Raw genomic sequence first — 17492 nt, 5'->3', positions numbered from 1 at the left:
TGTAATGGAAACTTATTATTGACCATCCTCCCAGAAAAAAAAATAAAAAGCTTGCAAAATGCTTCTGACTCAAACTATTTATATTAAAAACTGAAGAGACTGCATTATGTTAGATTTTAGTTTTTGAACATCTTTTCTTGATTTACAGCAACCTCTGACTCCCGTGCAGTCAATCCATTAAACATTTAACACAGAAAAAAATCAGACATCAAGGGAAAAAATTAAAACCCAGGAAATAATAATTAAAATTGTATTTAAAAATCTGTTAAGACACTCAGCTATTTTTATCATTTCCTAATGCTTAGCACATGGACACAAGAAACAGGGAGGAGGCACCACAAACACCAGATTAAAATATACCCACCCCTAGCTGAAAGCTTTTTGGTGTTGATAATTTTGGCAGCGTACTCTTGTCCTGTGGTGATTTTCATACACCTCCTCACGACGGAGAACGCCCCTCTGGAAACCAAAACCGGGCAAAGTGTCAGTCCAACTGAAACACTCCACTGCCATTACCAGCTAACGGGCAGCACGGAGGGGTGTGATGTCGGCAGAAAAAAAAAAAAAAAAAAAAGGGATTTTCTGGTTTTCTGTCAGGGACGGTCAGCATTGATTTTATTCAGCTGAACAGTGAACTCCGCGGGGTAGAAGCCGTGTGACCAATCCCGCTAGCTGGGGCGGAGGGCGGGCGGGTTTTCACTGTGGCCGTGCCGGCGCACCGCGGGGGGACACAGGGTGGCGGTGGCCGTGTCCCCCTCAGCGGTGACACCGGGGGGGGCGACACCCAACATGGCGCTCAGGGCTGCGCCTCCCGCCCCGCCGCTGGGGGGCGCCCGCCGCGCTCCGACACCCCTCACACACCGAGACCCCCACGCCGCGACAACCTAAGAGCTAAAAAATAGCAATGAATAATAAATAACAATAAATAGCGGCACGGGGGGTTGAGGGCAGCTCCCTGCCACCCGCCCAGAGCCCGTCGCCGCCCCGCGGTCGTATGGCTGGAGCCCGGGCGCTCCCGCGGGGCTCTCGGCAGCGGCGAGGGGGCCCGGGGCGCGGCTCCCCCCAGGGATCACGCACCGACCCCCGCAGCCCCCGGTGCCTTCACCCCCCGTTCTGTCCTTACTTTCCGAGCTCCTCGAAGAGCTGGTACTCGTCGGTGAAGCGTGTGCAGGGGGTCGAGGCCATCATGAGGACGGGCGGCCGCCGGTGACTCCGGCGGCCGTGGACGGCGAGGCGGGGACGGCGGAGGGGCTGTGAGGCGAGGCGAGGTGAGGCGAGGCTCCGCGCCGGCTTCTTCTCCTCCTCTTCCCCGCCACCGCCTCCTCTGGTGACGGCGTTGCCTCCGCGCCCTCCTCCGGTCTTCCCTCTCCCCTCCCCTCACCCTTTAGGGAAGGAAACAAACAAATATTTAAATAAATAAATAAATACGTATCCTCCTTGCTTCCTCACGCCCGCCAGGGAAAGCTAGTGGCAAAAGGGAAAGCAAGACCGGGGCGGGGGGCGCGGCGCTCCCTTCCCTCCCCTCCCGCTCCCCTCCGCCTCAGCGCCTTAGCCCGTCCGCCGGCGCCGTGCCTCCCCCTAGCGACCCCGGCCCGCGACTCCCTGCCGTCGGGGAAGGCGCGACACCCATGGGAGCCTCACACGGGCGGGCGGAGTACGGGAAGAACCTGCGCCCTGTCCTCCCGGGAGCGAACACCGACCTTTCCCCGGGCGCTGCCCCGGGACGGCGGCGGGAGGCGCCCCGAGGGAAGCGGATGCACCTGCGCGCGCCCCCCCCTCCCACCCCCGCCCCTCTCCTCCGTGGCCGCCTGTGACGTCACGCCTCGCCCGAGCGCGAGGGAGGGCGCGCGGCGGGAAGCGCGTGCGGGTGCGCTCGCGGACAAGGGGCCGTGACGTCGCAGGGGCCCCCAGGGGCCCCCGCCGCGCGTGGGGAGGGAGGGAGGGGAGCGGGAAGGGACGCGGAGCACCGGGCACCTCGTGACGTCACAGATGCTCCGGCCGCGCGCGGGTAGGGCGGGGGGGGGACACACACACGCCGGGCACCTCGTGACGTCACGGCCGCCCCGGCCGCGTGCGGTGGGAAGGGGGGGGGGGTGGCACAGGCGCATCGCGCGTGCGCCGGGTCGCGACCGCCACCGCCCGCCCGGGAAGGGGACCCGCGGGAGGGACCGCGCACAGGCAGCGCCCTGCGCGACAGGGACCGGCCCCGGGCAGGGCTGGGACACGCGTGAGGGCTCACAGCAAACAGCTGAGCTGGCTCGGCCTCTTCCACAGAAGCACCGAGTATCTGGAGCTGGACGGGACCCACAAGGATTATCCAAGTCCAACTCCTGGCCCTGCACAGGACCCCCCCGAATCCCACCTGTGGCTGAGAGCCTTGTCCAAATGCTCCTTGAGCTCTGGCAGCCTTGGGGCCGGGAGCACTTGAACACGGAATGAGGTCGCCGGGCCACCGAAGGGCATTTGGTCCTTTCTGATAAACCTGAATTGCCTTTGCTCCTTTCTGATCAACCGCGTGGTGCTGAGCCGAGCAAAGAGCTCCGTGCACACCTGCACAGAGCACAAGCGGCAGCCAGGCTACACGCAGAGCTCCACTACAAAAGGCAGCCTGGAGCATCTCCATTTGCATCTCTCATTTTAAGTGAGAAGACACGTGCACAAAACACACCCACAAAGGGCTTTACATCAAACCTCTGGAGTTTCCAGAATCAGCATCCTGAGCTGTGGTCTCGTATGAAGAGTTAAAACTGCCAACCCTTCCCAAAAGGAACAGGAATGTACTACAGGAATGCCAGAGCCTACACAGTTAGGCAGTTTTCCTCCAGGTGAGGTGAGGCAGCTGTGCCTTGTACAAACACACTGAATTCGTGACATAAAGGTGGCAGCAAAGGGACTTTGGAACTCGTGAGCAAGCACAAAGCATTTACTCCATCAGTTCCTCTCCAGGGAAATGCTCTGTGCAGCAGGGCCAGGACAGACCAGAGGATGTTTCCATTCAGACCAGCAGGAATGGATCTGTTCCCATCTCTGGGAAGGGAATGAGCATTACAGGCACTTGGAACAGCAGCACATGTCCAAATCCCCTCAAACTAAAAAGTGTCATGGAAGCTGTGCATCCCTGGGTATAATACTTGCCTGGGTTGCTCAATCAGCAGTGGTGAACCCCTGTATTTAACAGGACCTGGCTGCCAGGTTCCTCATCCACAAGTACACAGACACAAGAAAATGAAACATATTCCCCTGGCACTCATCACTTTTTCCCTCATCGTATACTCTGAGAACAGGCATTTGGAACAGGTATCTGCTCTTGCTGTGCCATACAGTTGTTATTTAATTTTAAGAATATTTAGAAGAAAATATTAAATTCTGTTTCAATTCACTTTCTTGTTGATGTTTTTGTGGTTTTTTAAAAGTCATTACAAGGATGAGTGATCCAAACTGAGATTTTTTTTTAAACTTTTTTTTTTTTTCACATTTCCCAATCTGAAAGAAGACAAGAACGGGCCAAGGAGTTCCTAGAGAAATATAAAGCATGAATTTTATCACAGGAGGTAAGTAAAGAAAGTATTTGTTTACAAGATTGATATCACAGGACTAGATGAATTTCTGCAAGAGAAACACTAGGGAACTGATGAGTAGCTTGGAAACACTTCAGCTGAGAGGGCTTTTTCTCCTTACAACGATCATGTCTTAATTGTAGTTCCCTCTTGAGCTGAAGAAAACCTGAATTTGTAGCTGCAGTTTAAACATTTGGTACATTCCCCAAATTCCTCCCGAGCAGACCAAAGCAGGCAGGATGGCAGCCAAGGATCCGGTCCATGAGGAGAAATTCTAAATGCTGGGTAGAGTTTCAGATTTCCATTAAGGCCACAGAAACAATTTATCTGCGTTGGAGAACGTCAGATCTCAACAATGAACCCAAAAATGCTTCAAAGCCATCCCAGGGCACATTTTTCTTCTCCAAAAGGTTTTCAAGAGAGCAGCTCAAGCCTGTAAGAAACTAAAGTCGTTCACTTAAAATTCCTGAAGTTTAACAGAATGTTACAGATAAGTGGAATGAATTATATATTCAACTTTGTACTGAAACATTTATTGTGGCAAAGGAAATAGTATTAATTTTAAGAGTTTGCTATTCAGTGAGGTCTTTGCTTTGTATGGCTTTAGACAGCTGAAGTGAGGTTTTTGTTTTATTTCTGACCTTGCAAATACAGATTTTCCATTTTCTTATGTTTTGCAGGAGTCAAGTGAGCTTCCAAGAGGTCAGTGTGTACTGCTCATTTTGGGGGCTTTTAGGAATGACGTATTTTTAATTAGTGACCAAGTGCCACAGCCACTGACAGTAGAGGCCTGGGCAGGAAATGCCCAGAACACCTGAGGAATCTGGGGTTTAGATAAATTCTTTATGAGCAGATGGTCTTTAACAGAAATCTTGGTCCTCCCCAGGGCTGCACATATTCCTGGGGCAAAGCACTTGGGGAAACTAATGAACAGCACTGGAGCAGTCAGAGCTACATCATTGCAGTAAAGCAATGAAAAAACCAAAAATGTCCGTGGAAACCGGGAACAGGGTAAAAAAAGAGGATGAACTGGGAGAAACCACACAGAAAATGCATGGGTTTGCAGTTCACTGCAACAGCTGGAACTGGAACCTTGTCCTTGGATAAAGTATGGGAAAGCAAAGTGACAAACATGGAGGCCTTGAGAATTTTTCAAATCAGGGTGAGAACACAAATCTTGGTTTCAATGACAAACCACAGGTATTGAAACCAAAAGGAGATTAAACATTAATTAATGTTTAATCTGTGACCTATGATGAGCTCGGATTTTGCAATATGTATGAGCTTAATTAACACTGTTATAAAAGGTGCCTGGTGGATCAATAAATTGGAGTTGGATGCTGATCAGAGGATGGGTCGTCTCCCTTCCCTTCAATATGTCACGCTCTTGCTTTGCAGGAGGCCAAAGGTTCTCTCTGGCCTAAAAAAGCATCACTCCTGACAGGCTGGGAGGCACTGCTGGCCACTTAACTCCAGCCTCTGGAAGCACCAGAGGGAGAAAGAAATGAAAAATTAATGCCTTATTTTTTATCTTCCTGGGTGGGGCAAGGACAAAAATACAGGCCTGAGCAAAACAGATGTTTTCATTTGTTTGCACTGAAAGAAACAAGAAATGCCCTGATAGGATTCAAGTTTCATCTCAGAATTTTGAAGAATACATTTTTCTTCTCTCTTTTTTAATTTGAGGTATGCTTAATTAAGAATACTCCTTTAAAATAATGCTTTTGAAGAGAGTGATTTCTTTTTAATGCACTTGTCCTGGTTATTTTGAGCTGAGTAATTTTTAATGAATTCTTAGCAAACAAAATATTCCATTGTTTACACAGTTCTTTTTACAAGCAATTAGAGTCAGTAACACTCCATGAATAAGACCTTTTGCCACTGGCTTTCATGACATGGATTTGAAATATAAACATTACTAAAAAAAAATAATTTCAAGCTGTGAATCAAAGCTGTTTCCTGGGGCTTGGAGCAATGTGGTCAATGGAAGGTGTCCCTGCCCATGGCAGGAGTGTGGAATGAGATGAGCTCTGAGATCCCCTCCAACCCAAACCATCCTGTGATTCCATGATTCTATGATTTCTGGAAGTTTGAGCACCAGTCTTGAACCCTGTGTGAGTGGCTGACTCAGAAAGCATAAATGGTTCCCTTTCCAGAGTTCCCAGGGCTTTGTTACTTCTGCTTCAGTGGTGAGAGACTCTGGGAAATATGTGCATTTCTCTGGCCTGGCAGGACTCATTTTAATATTACCTTGCCATGTAAACCCAAGAGAAAGATCTGCATGTGGAAAAGCTGGCTGTGACAACCCCAATACCATCAAGGTGAGGAACTGAGTGAGATCTTGGCTGACAAACTCCATAGGGGCTGCCAGGGCTGCCAGGGAAGCAGGAAACACAGGAGCCCACATTGGCATGCCAGCACTGAAATTGTGCCCAGCCTTCCTTCTGGATGCTTTTGGTGAGTGCTTTGTAAACACTTCCAGGCATTTCCTAAAAGAAAAATGTGAGAGGTGACTGTAATTTGATCTAGCACATGTTTTAGATTTGGAGCATCCTTTCAATGAAGGAAGCTGAAGAAGGAAATGAATATCAACACCCCTGCTTCCCATCCACAGGCATTGCCAGCACTGGAGATGGAAAGGCTTTCCAAGAGGAGGGAGCAGAGTTAACCAGAACTGATAAAGAGGTAGGCTGGAATTTTATGGGGGAAATAAGTCAGTGTTGAGATTTTAGATAGGGGAACAGTGGTCAGGGAGGTGAGAAAAGGGAAATATTTTAATGACAAAAGTTTGGTCTGAAGACAAAAGACTTGGTCAGAAGAGGAAGATCTTAAAGAAACCAGTGCATATGAGACACTGTTGACTGGAAAGAAGCTGAGTTTAAAAAAAAAAAAAACACAATTGTGAGACTGTGGAGGATTTAAACCTAAGTAGAAGAGAAATGCAGCAGCTGGTTTCATGACCCAGACAGCAGGGAGTGCTCATGGCAAGAGTAAAACAGACATAAGAATAAAGATATGCACAACTTCCAAACCATGTCCCTAATCACCACACCTACCTGTCTTTTCAATTTCTACAGGGATAGTGACTCCAACACTTCCCTGGGTAACCTGTGCCAGGGATGGACAACCTTTTCCATGAAAAAAATTTCCTAATATTTAACCTAAACCTCTTCTGGTGCAACTTGAAGCCGTTTCTTGTTGTCCTGTCTCTTGTTCCCCCTGCTTTCATGGTGCCAAGGGCTGCTGTAATGAGCTCTACCATTCTCAGTTCCATCAGTTCTCTGCCTAAATCCTCTCCAGACACACATGAACATGCAAAGTCTTTGCTTCTGGTTTACATTTGGGTCAGGTGAGTGAAATAAACACCATCTCCTCCAGCTGACAGAAACTTCTTTCCCATACTGATTTCTACCTAGAAATTTTTATTGATTCTGAACTGCAGAGAGGTCTTTCCATTTATTAAAAAGAAAAAAAAAAACTTGGTAGAATCCAGAGGAAACAAAAATATGGTATTTCCTAGATAATATCCCTGTAGAGAAGTAGCTTCTCTGTTTCTCCATTAGAGAACCATTTGCCAGAGATCAATTAAAGTGTGATTGGGATACAAACTGAAATATCAATCCAGCAGGAAATGGCAACAGGTATTAATAGGCAACAGACACACATTAGTTACATGCACTCACCAACAAGAAGGCTTGGGTTGCCTTATCTTGGGAAAAACAAGGATCAGCAGGATACACAGGGAATTGCAGTAGATGTACCATCACTGCAGGCAGGCAATGCAAAGGGTGCAAAAAACACTATCACAGAGGGAAAAAAACTATATCAGACACAGGAAAATATTATTCCCATATTGAAATATAATTTAAAGGACATTTCTAAGTATTTTAAGGTTTTAAGTAAACAACAGTTAAAGATTTCTATGGGGTTTAAAGTGTTTTAGAAGTTTTGAAGTACTGCAAAGGCACACTTTTATACCAGTATAAATTCAGAAAAACTGAGAATTAAGCAATCATAGGACTGTGGATTAAGTTTGAACTCTGTCAAGGTTTGTATTCTATGAAGTTTGGATTCCATGGGATCCCTTCAGCAGCACCACAGCAGAAATATGGAACAGTCACCACTCCTGGGAGCTGCTGGGTGCCTCCTCCTGCTCCCACACCTGAGGCTACAGGAGAGCAGCAACAACACAAACAAGCTGTACTACCACTGAAAACATGCACTGAGGAGGAAACTCCTTTCAGCTCATGTGCAGGAGCAGGGAAGCTTGCTGATGTTATTTTAGGAGAAGATCCTTCTATTATTTGCCACATGGTAATTCCAAAATATCCTGATGAAGTAAATAGTGTCTATATGTATTTCTGCACACTGATATATATATATATATATACACACACACATAAAATGGACAAGAGATTCTAGATCTTGGTAATTAACTGGATACATGTGGGAGCCATCTGGACCACCCAATTTCCAGTCTTGTTCCCTTCAACACTTGCTGAACCCTAAATTATCACAGCTTTTTAGGCATGCTGGCTGCAATTCCTGTGCTGCTGGGACATTGTGCATCCAGTCTCTGTGAGCCCTTTGGCTGCCTCCTCTGGGCACTTCAGTAATGAAGGAAATAAGTGGAGGTTTTTTATTGGAATAACAGCTTCCCCATCTACCATGCTGGATAACCCAGGGGGTTTATTATCATCTGGACAGTGGGAAATAACTCTGCAGAGCTGAGTGTAGTATCTGTGCCCAGTTTCCTGAAATGTAAAGTGACTCAGCTGGAGGCAAACCCCACATGCTTCTCTGCACAAAGGCGAGGATGTATGTTTGTAAACAGACAGATGAAGTGTTCTTTGGATGGCTTGTGTGCTCCTTCTGGAGTCACAGCCTTGATCTCCCCCAGCACCAAAAGATTACGGATAACACTGATCAAACAACAACCGCTGGCATAGTGTTGATTTTCACTTCACAGGAATTTCCATTTCTATGAATGTTACAACACTGTACATACAACTACAAACATCTGTAGGGACCCTTCTTGCAGGCTCTGAACGCTGCTGTGTTTGGTGCATGCAGAGCAGCACCTGACGAGCAGGGGACAGGACAGGGTGTCCCCAGCAGGAGCAGCTCCCAGGGCTGGGAATTGCATCAGTGATGTGCAGCCTTCAGAGGAACCAGGGACAGAGCCACTCCAAAGGGCCACCCTGGATAAAAGCTTCCCTCCTAATGCACTGCAATCTTCTCTCCTTCTCTAGAGCAGGGAACAAAATGGCATCCCCACCTGTTTCTCTCCCCTTTTTTTTTTTTTTCAATAAGTTACTTTAAAATGTCAAACTCTACAGGTTATCTACTGTCACTTACAAGAGCAGAGATTCGTGCCTCATCCTTGTGCACGATTTGTACCAGAGAGCGCCAACACAGGCATTTTCTGGTCCTTCTTTCTCCTTCAAATATATTCTGTCTGTGCTCATTCAAAGCACAACTTTTTTTAAATTACAGAAATACTTTCTGAGACTTTACAAGTTGAAGAAACAGGTCGCTTGGAGGATTTTTGTCAGCATTTGCAGGGCAGGTATTAGAGAAAGTTACTTTGAAGTATCCCTTTGAACAGCAGATCTGTGGTATGATTCTCTTCCAGCTCACTTCTGCTGCAATCCAGAGAAACAAATTGATTTTCCCCCCCTTTTTAATTCTATTTGAGTTTTGAAACATTGGTAATTATTCAGCCTTTATTTCATGTCACGCACTGCTAACCCTGGGTTTGTCTGGGGGTTTTACTGTTGTTTTTAGGAAACAGAAGGTGTCAAACCCAAACTAGGTTTCATAACAAAGCCATTACATAACTGCCCAATTAGCAGCTCGTTCAGTGCTATTAATAGCAGCTCCACATCCAACCCGCTCTGTGCAGCGCTACAATAACTGGCAAGAGGAGGCTTCTCATTAGTTATTCATTCTCAGAGGAGAATAAATGGCCTTGGTGGAGATTTCTGAGATGCAGAGTAACGTGCTGTTTGTTGGCTGCTGCCTCTTGCCCTGCTCTGCTTTCCGTGACTCGCGGGAGATGCTCAGCCCCGAGAAGCATCACTTCAGGCCAGTGAGGAGATGCCGTGAAGGATCTTCTCCTAAAATAACATCCCAGACACACACACAGCTCCCCCCAAGCTGGGTTCCAGGCCAGGAGCCCCTTGGAGGCTTTTCCTGTGGCACGGTGTCTGTAGTTTTGTGTCACCTTTCACTGACAGGCTGTAATTCACTCTCCGGTGACAGTGGTGTTCCAGCCCACGGCTGCTGCCCTGCTCCTCCATCTCAGCTGCTCTGGGCTGGCTGTTGCTCACGCTGTGACCACTCAAACAAAAATACCCAGAGCAATCTGAACAGTCTTCTGAGAGATTTTTTTTTTTTTTTTTTACTGGAGTTTTGATCATTTTAAGCCACTTAGGCTGCTGACCACATAATCTGATCCAGAACTTCTTGTAATTTTCTGCACAATACTTTTTTTTTACTTCCTAAGAGAGATCAGATCTGATTTCTATTTTTAAAATAGGGTACTTTAAGTGTTGCAGCATGTGAGCTGGTTTGATCTTACATTCCTCTGTTCCTGAACTCCAACCTGGAAATAAAGAATTTGTGAAGAGATTTTCTGTGGCCTGATGACAACCTTACATTCTTTACCACAGTGACTTCCTTTTATATTGGATCTCTCACCTGATAAAAACACGGGTCAAATCTCCCTCTATATATATCTATACATGTCTCTAAAATAATTTCTTCTCCTGAGGTCCATATTCTCTTCTCCTCGGGTGCTTCCACTGCTCCTGAATTCCAGACTGGTTAAGGTTTTACCTCTCTTCACTGTATCATGATTCCCATCAGGGGCTGTCTATGGGGATACCAAAGGCTCTTGCACTCCTTTCCCCTAGGCACAAGTTGCTTCAGAATTAAGGATTTACTTCCATTGGTACAAAATGAGCTGCACAATTAAAGGGTCTGACTGAATATTGACTCAGGTTTCTGTTCCTGCATTGCTTCCTTGTTGACATAATTGTCCTTCAGCCCTCTGTACTTGTCCTACAGTTGTATGTCCTCCCTGGGGAAAAAAAAAAAAAACCAAGAGGAGAGAGACTTCCACAATCACAAATTGTCCACCAATCACCCACCAAACTGGATGTTCTGGTAGCTTATCAAAAGCATGACACTGAAGATGTCAAGGTGGTGCCACACCCCCCCAAGGACACAAGGCTTAGTCCCAGCCTTGCTGTTGGTTTTTGCTAGGTATGTACATGCAAGTGTCCGAGCTCCAGTGTAGATGCCCTGGACACCTTAACTAGGTAGATAGGAGCCGGTATTTCTGTGTGCTTGATTGCAGAACTAGGTAGAAAACAAAATTGGTTTTTCTTTCTGAAAACACTTTCAAAGATATTGCCTTGGTTTTGACAAATTTTATAGAAAAATGGGGGAAAAAAACCAAGTTAAAATCAAAGGAAAATTTGAGTAATAGTTTTTCAAAACTCAGTAAGACATTCAGAACTGGAACAGGCTGAACATCTCTGAATCCTGTCTGAGCTTCAAAAGAGACATTGCAGGGATTGCATTAAATTAGGCTGCTATTCTCCCACTTTGCTGAAAAAATGAGTGTCCTTTCTGTGTAGAATAACTGGCTGGGATCAGCTTTAAGAATGGCTGGCAAAGGACTTGGCACAGAAAAGCAGGCTTCCCCTCCAACCCCACAAACTAGCTCACCTTTGGTGTGGGTCTGTCTAGTGAAAGCCTTACAGAAAAACGACTGTGACCTATTTTGCTGCATAGCAAACGTGGCTCTGATGCTCAGATAAAGATTCCTGTATTTCCTGAGTGCTCAAAGCTACTTACATGGGAGAAGATTGCTTGGTAAGTAAGGATTTGTAGGATCCAAGGAGCCTAAGAGCATAAGGAACGTGGGGCTGTCAAATCACGGTCCCTCCAGCCCTGGTCTCCTCTCTGGGACTCCTGACTCTGCCTTTATGTGATCTCTACACAGCACCAATACAATCCACACACAATCAAAAAAATATCAAACCCTTCAAACAGCTTTTCATCTGACAAACCTCTAAGTGAAGGATTAATATGCCCTGAGAGATTCAGAGAGATAAAAGCTTTGTGTTTAGTTCAACAGCCCTGCCAAAGGGTTCAGAAAGTTGTTTCCCAAGTGTTAAAATACAGCCCTCATCTGCATTTGTAATTCAGCGTCCCTGGAACTATAAACAGCAATAGCTCATGCATAAACTCACCCTTCATCCATCATCAGCAGAAAAATGAGTTTATCCATGATGTAAGATTTCTTCTTTACTTCAGATTGTGGAGACGGGGTTCTGGTTGTATTGTTTCTCTCATCACCTTCCCAATCTCAGCTGAAAAATAAGACATCTACTTGACCTTGAAGCTTCTGATATGAGGAAAAGCTATTTTCTAAATTATTAAAGTGAAGCAGTTCTATGCAGTCCTCTGCTCTACCTGCAGTAAAGGTTTACTCATCTTTTTTTGAAGAAAAAAAAAAGAAGTTAAAAATATTAAAATCATCAAGTACAAGTAATGCACCGGGGTTTTCTTAATTATGCCAATTTTGGGGAGCCCCTAGAAACATTACAAGTTTCTAGTGTGAAAAAGACATGTGGTTGAGACACTTTCTCATAGTGTGTCTTTCTTAACAAGCAGGGACTTTGAACATCAGTCCCAAACATTTTTCCTCAGTAGGGCACATTTGCTTTGCCTGTCAGACTCTTTTTTTTTTTTTAAGGTGGATGAATATGTTTAATAACTGAACTACTGGTAATGGGATGATCTCCTGTGTTGCTATAAAAGGAAAGCATATGCTTTTATACAAATTATTTATAAGCAAACGCCACAGTTGAAGTTATGAGCATTATGAATAATGCCTGTCAGCTGAAATCTTTCTCAAGCTGAAAACTGAGGTTACACTAAGCTAAGTGAATGGAGTAACAACTGCCTGGGTACCATGAAAACTGAACAGGTCACTCAGGAAAACAGGAATAGGGAATGAGAGGGCTCCACAGGAGGTCCTGGACCAGTGAAGATGTCTTTGCTCGCTGTCCCATCTTTAATTAGTTTACAGATGCATGTGCCTAACTGAGCATTTGCAAGCTCACTTCTTTTAAAACAGATTGATAGGAACAGAAAGGGTTCAATCTATGGAACTGCAATGTGAATGACAACACTTGAGGCAACAGAAAATCTCAGCAAGGAATTTACGAGCTACTTGGTTTTCTTTCCCATTTTTTCACTTGATTCCTTTGCAGGTCAGCCTGCTCACAGGCCTTGTCTTTTTTGTAGGCATACAGGAATTGAACACACAGGACCAGAAGGATGTTTCTGGGCCATATCACCCATCTATACTACGGGCAGCTTCCCCTCTTGCCTTGCTCTGCTAATCAGATTAAAATTCTACTCCAAGCCAATACAACACTATCAGTTAGAAAACTTTGCTTGGTAGCCAGCCCACACATACCCATTTTCAGCTTGGAGCCATTTGTTCAGCTCCACTGTTATCCTTTAATTTCCATTAGCTTGTCCCCAAATGCTGTTAATACCATTTGTGTGTTCAGAGTGCAGCTGCATCCTCTCTCAGTGCTTGGTTTCAGGCTCTGATCACAAGACAGGTTTTTCTTTTCCCTGTCATCCTTGAATGGCTGCTCAGAGCTGTTCAGATCAGGCTGTTCCATCCCCCTGGCAGCTTTTCAGATTGGACTTTCTCTTTTTAAAATATGGTAAAGCCAACTTCTACCCATTACTTAAAATTACATGTCTAAATCAGGTTATAATTATTATTTGGGGGACATCTCATCAGCCCTTCTCTATGCTTGCTTAAAATAGAAAAAAATACTATATCTACAGTGATAAGTTCTGGCACCACAAGTCCCATTTAACCATCATCTGAGTAGGACAAAGTCAAGCCCATCTCTCAATAGTTGTTTCCAAGTGATAAGGAAACTAGATGCTCAGACACCCAACTAGAGACAGCCAAGATTTAACTGGGATTTTATCCAAAAGAGGAGACTCCCTCCCTGTCCATGAGAGAAGGGAAAGTTTGGGTTGGAACACTGGTTGAGTAGAGTACACCAGATATTTGATTTATCAACATTTTTCCTCTTACCTGTGCTCATTTGCATACAGTGATAGAAATAATTTGCTTCTGTGGGAAATAGTTGTGTTTCTGTCCCTATTGTGTTTTAAAAATGCATTCTATGTAGTGTATTTTGCAGACCACTCCACTGCACACATATTGCACATACATACAGTGATCAATATCATACTGCTCTATTTCTTAAAAACAGCCCAAGGATTCTCTGTATGGCTCATAAAGGCTTTAAATCCCATTTTTTCCCTGGCTTTAGCAGCACATTACTGTGTTTCCAGGGGAGATAGGTATGACTTACCACGTCTGATTGTGCAGTAATAGCTGTCCAAGGATTTACAACCTTTGCTATCTTCTTGTTACAAAGGATCCTGCCAAACATGAGCTTTTCTTTCAGGAAAAACAATTAGCCATACACACTGAAATCAGGAATTATTGCCATTTTGGAACTTCTCTGAGGTTTTGGCAGGGTTGCTCTGGAGACCCACATAACCTCTCCTGATGGCTGGCACCCCATAAATATCAGGGGCAAGAGCAATCTCTGCTTATAATTGTCCAAAGGAATTCACTTCTGCCTCCTTTCATGATGTCACTGGCATTGTGAAAAATAATTGCTGAGGTTAAAATGTCTCTGGATGACCTGTCTTGCAGTAAAATTGCTAACTCACAGTCACCACAACACCCCAGGGCTGCTATCTGTGGCCTGCCCACTGCCTGATTGCAGCCATTAGTCTGGGAGGACAGACGGCTCAGATAAAGAGATTAAGATAAACTCTCTGCATTGATCTCAGATTGAGAGGAGAAATGGAACTTCTTCATTTGGAGATGGATCAGTGGAAATAATTTTCAAATACTACTGACTATATCTGAGGTGAAAACAATTGTTAGTGCCTTGCAGCAACAGAGTTTTCTTATTTAAAATGAACATCATCGTTCAGAAATAACTCCCAAATTACCATCTCATTTCCCTTCCCCAAAAAGGCATTAAATGTGATCAGTGTGCTCACACAGGGAAACAAATAAGTGGTAGAAAATTAGTTCAGTGCACATACCAACTGACTAATGGGAGTTCTAAAGGCAGTGAAGAGATGCACAAGCCCAATTTGCTCACCTGGCTTGGTTTCAGGATCCTAAAAGAAATCCCAGAAATAGGAAAAGAGGAAATCCAGAAGTGCCCCACTGGCTGCATAAAAAGGTTAAGGGCATCTTGGATAACTCTCATGCTGTGGTGAGCCAAGGGTACACTGGTCAGGGGACCCTTAAACTGACAGAGAAAAGTAAAAACAGGAAAGAGACGGCAAAAATAACTTAGCAGGAGTCAAGATGGCAAGAGAAACTTCAAGGAGCTGCTTAACAAAAGGAAAGATGTAATTTAAGTCTACTGCAGTGGAGAATTAATAACACAAAGAATTTTATATGGTTTAGCCTGTATCCATCTGAGCTACCAGCACTGGCATCTGGTGGTGTTTGGGGGTTGGTTTGGTTGGTTTTCTTCTTTATAAATTAAATGTTAAATCACTGCTTGGAGCCAGAAGCAAATGGGTAAAAGGGAAGTAATATCAGTAAATATAAAAAATGTAGGTAATCAGGATGACAACAAACTGGACACTCACTGTCTTGAACAAAGCTCTCCAAATTGAGGCACAAAGAGGAATTGGCCCTCAGTTTCTTCAACAAGAACATCCTTGAGCACTAAGGGGAGGAACAAACCTGTAGTTTGATGGCAGCCTCAGGTCTCTACTGCTGAAACAGCCTCAGGATTTCTACAAATTACAGAGGAGTCCCCAAACACAAGAAGGTATTTCCAGCACTAAATAACAGTATATTTTAGTTGGTGTTTAAGAGACAGTTCCACAAGCCAAAACCAATTTTAAAGAACATGAGGTGTGAGAGAAAATAGAATTAAACTGAAGGAAGTGACAATTGAGAACTTAATAAAAACACTTTGAGTAGATGCCCCCAAAACCACAAGTCTGGGCTAAAAAAAGAGAACTGCAGGTTAAAAAGCAGCGTGGCTTTGAAGGAAATGAAAGCCACAGTACAGCAAAATAAATATTGCTGTTTTCATTTCCTTGCACTGTTCAACAGCATTCCCTTCATTCCCAGGCATGGGCTAAGAGAAGAAGGAAAAGGTGACAGCAGTGACTCCAAGTGAAAACTTGCACTTTAAAGAAAGGGAAGCAAAAGGTGTGGAAAGACTCGTTTGGCAAGCAGAGCTGAAACACTGAGAGCTTTTCCAATGTACCTTTGGTCCCCATGCTGTCCATGGCAGCTTTGGAGCAGCTTGGGGAGCAGGAGCATCACTCACACCACCCCAAAAGCACTTTGTTTCAGGAGTTTTGTGTTTGGCAAGATGTGAAGTGGTAAAATGTCAAGGGCAGGTTGTACATGAAGAAGCAAAGGACAGCTGCCTTCCTCTACAGAAAAGTAAAAATGAAAATGACATTTTGAATACAGAAAAGTATAGACAATTTCAGTAAATGCAGCTGTTGGGAAAAAAGGCCCAGAGCCTGTTTGAAGCTCATTAATGCCAATGATAGGTTTGAGAGTCTGACAGTTGGGTAAAGGTGCTTCTTTTCTGGGTAAAATATTACAGTGATGCCACAGGGTGACCTTCAATTCTGTTCTTTTCAGAAAGAGCTGTAAAGGACTTTCTGTCTGCCAGCCTCAAGGACAAGTTTAGCAAGAACACACAGCACACAGGGCATGACCCAGCCTCCTTCCCCTTGCCCGAGTCAATTACACATCAATTAAATTGTGCTCTCACGTTCCCCTGGTCTCCTCTCCAGCCTCTCATCAGCAGGTATTTAAAGGAAGCACGCACTTCCTCCAGCACTTGCTAATGCTGTCAGCCCGAGGTGAGAGCGGGCTCAGGGCAAGAAAAGCACAGAGCAGCACCCCAAGGCTGCTCATTCCTGCAGAACCTGATGCTTTATTTCAGCAGCTCCTCTGGGGCCCACTCTTTGAAAGCTTTACATTTCTTGCCAGCTCAGAGGCTCCAGTTTCTCTAACGTTTTCTTTACGGTAACTCCTGGCTGCACCAAGCCAAAAGTACATATTTTTCAGCATAGATAAATCCCTTTCAGTCACATCTGAGAATAAGACAAATACATGAGCATTCACTACATCTTACTATGAGCATGGACAGAAACAAGGCAGCCAAGGCAATAAATTCCAGGAGAAAGGCTTCTCCCAGGTGACCAGCAGGAAGTAAATGAACAAAGGTACATATGTTAGGCGAGGCAGAGTCCACAGCAAGACATGTAGAAGGGAGGGGGAGAATAAATCTTTCCCTTATTCTCAGTGGAACTGTATTAATCTTGCCTCAATTAGGCTTTTCTTACCTATTCCTTTTCTCCAATAGGCAAGCAAATAAAATCCATAGGAAGGATGGGAAGAGGAGAGCCATGGCTGAGGCAGAATGTTCCCTTTGGATGTTTGGAGAAAAACCCCCTTCCATTTCCACTCCCATGGGGTACAGAGTGTCTCTCATGTACAGTAACAGAACGTACACACTCACCTCCTATGGCCAGGTGCCTGCTGCACTCCTACACAGAGAAATTCCTGTGCCCTAGCTGTGTGTGTGTAGGGGGATAGAATATAAGTAAATGAAGGTAGTATAGAAAGTAATCTCACCCCTTAAGGAGTTGCAGCTGAGCCAGTTATTAAAGATTAGGAGCAGGCCTGACTTTAACAGGCCAATAACAAGAAGAGTGCTATAAAAGAGTGGGTTGGCTGGTTGGTTGAGGGGACCTGGAGTCAGCTGGGTGCTGTGAGGGCAAGGAAGAGTCAGTGCTTGGAGGAGCTGC

At 45.1% G+C, this 17492-nt stretch overlaps 2 protein-coding genes across 20 annotated transcripts in view; both read right to left on the bottom strand.

Moving 5' to 3' along the window:
- CAMK2D (calcium/calmodulin dependent protein kinase II delta) overlaps nucleotides 1-1840 on the bottom strand; it is a 120694-nt gene extending 118854 nt beyond the window's left edge. For 9 of the 19 annotated variants that reach the window (XM_026797884.2, XM_074542090.1, XM_074542094.1 and 6 more), the window contains exons 1-2: nucleotides 1124-1380; nucleotides 365-459 (exon numbers count right to left, since the gene is read on the bottom strand). In XM_026797884.2, the coding sequence (XP_026653685.1) occupies nucleotides 365-459; nucleotides 1124-1188 (160 nt within the window). In that variant the 5' untranslated portion in view covers nucleotides 1189-1380. Of the gene's footprint in view, nucleotides 1-364; nucleotides 460-1123; nucleotides 1383-1641 lie in introns of those variants that run through there. The other 10 variants (XM_074542082.1, XM_074542091.1, XM_074542095.1 and 7 more) reach the window with 4 other exon arrangements.
- Nucleotides 1841-7010: 5170 nt separating this feature from the next.
- LOC102062974 (arylsulfatase J) overlaps nucleotides 7011-17492 on the bottom strand; it is a 77558-nt gene continuing 67076 nt past the window's right edge. Inside the window, exons 7-8 of the transcript XR_012580608.1 lie at nucleotides 11822-11941; nucleotides 7011-10641 (exon numbers count right to left, since the gene is read on the bottom strand). The gene's annotated coding sequence lies outside the window, so the exon portion shown is untranslated. The remainder of the gene's footprint in view (nucleotides 10642-11821; nucleotides 11942-17492) is intronic.

The sequence above is a fragment of the Zonotrichia albicollis genome, chromosome 5, assembly GCF_047830755.1.
Source record: "Zonotrichia albicollis isolate bZonAlb1 chromosome 5, bZonAlb1.hap1, whole genome shotgun sequence".
Classification (NCBI taxonomy): Eukaryota; Metazoa; Chordata; class Aves; order Passeriformes; family Passerellidae; genus Zonotrichia; species Zonotrichia albicollis.
This window is presented reverse-complemented; position numbering and strand designations above follow the sequence as displayed.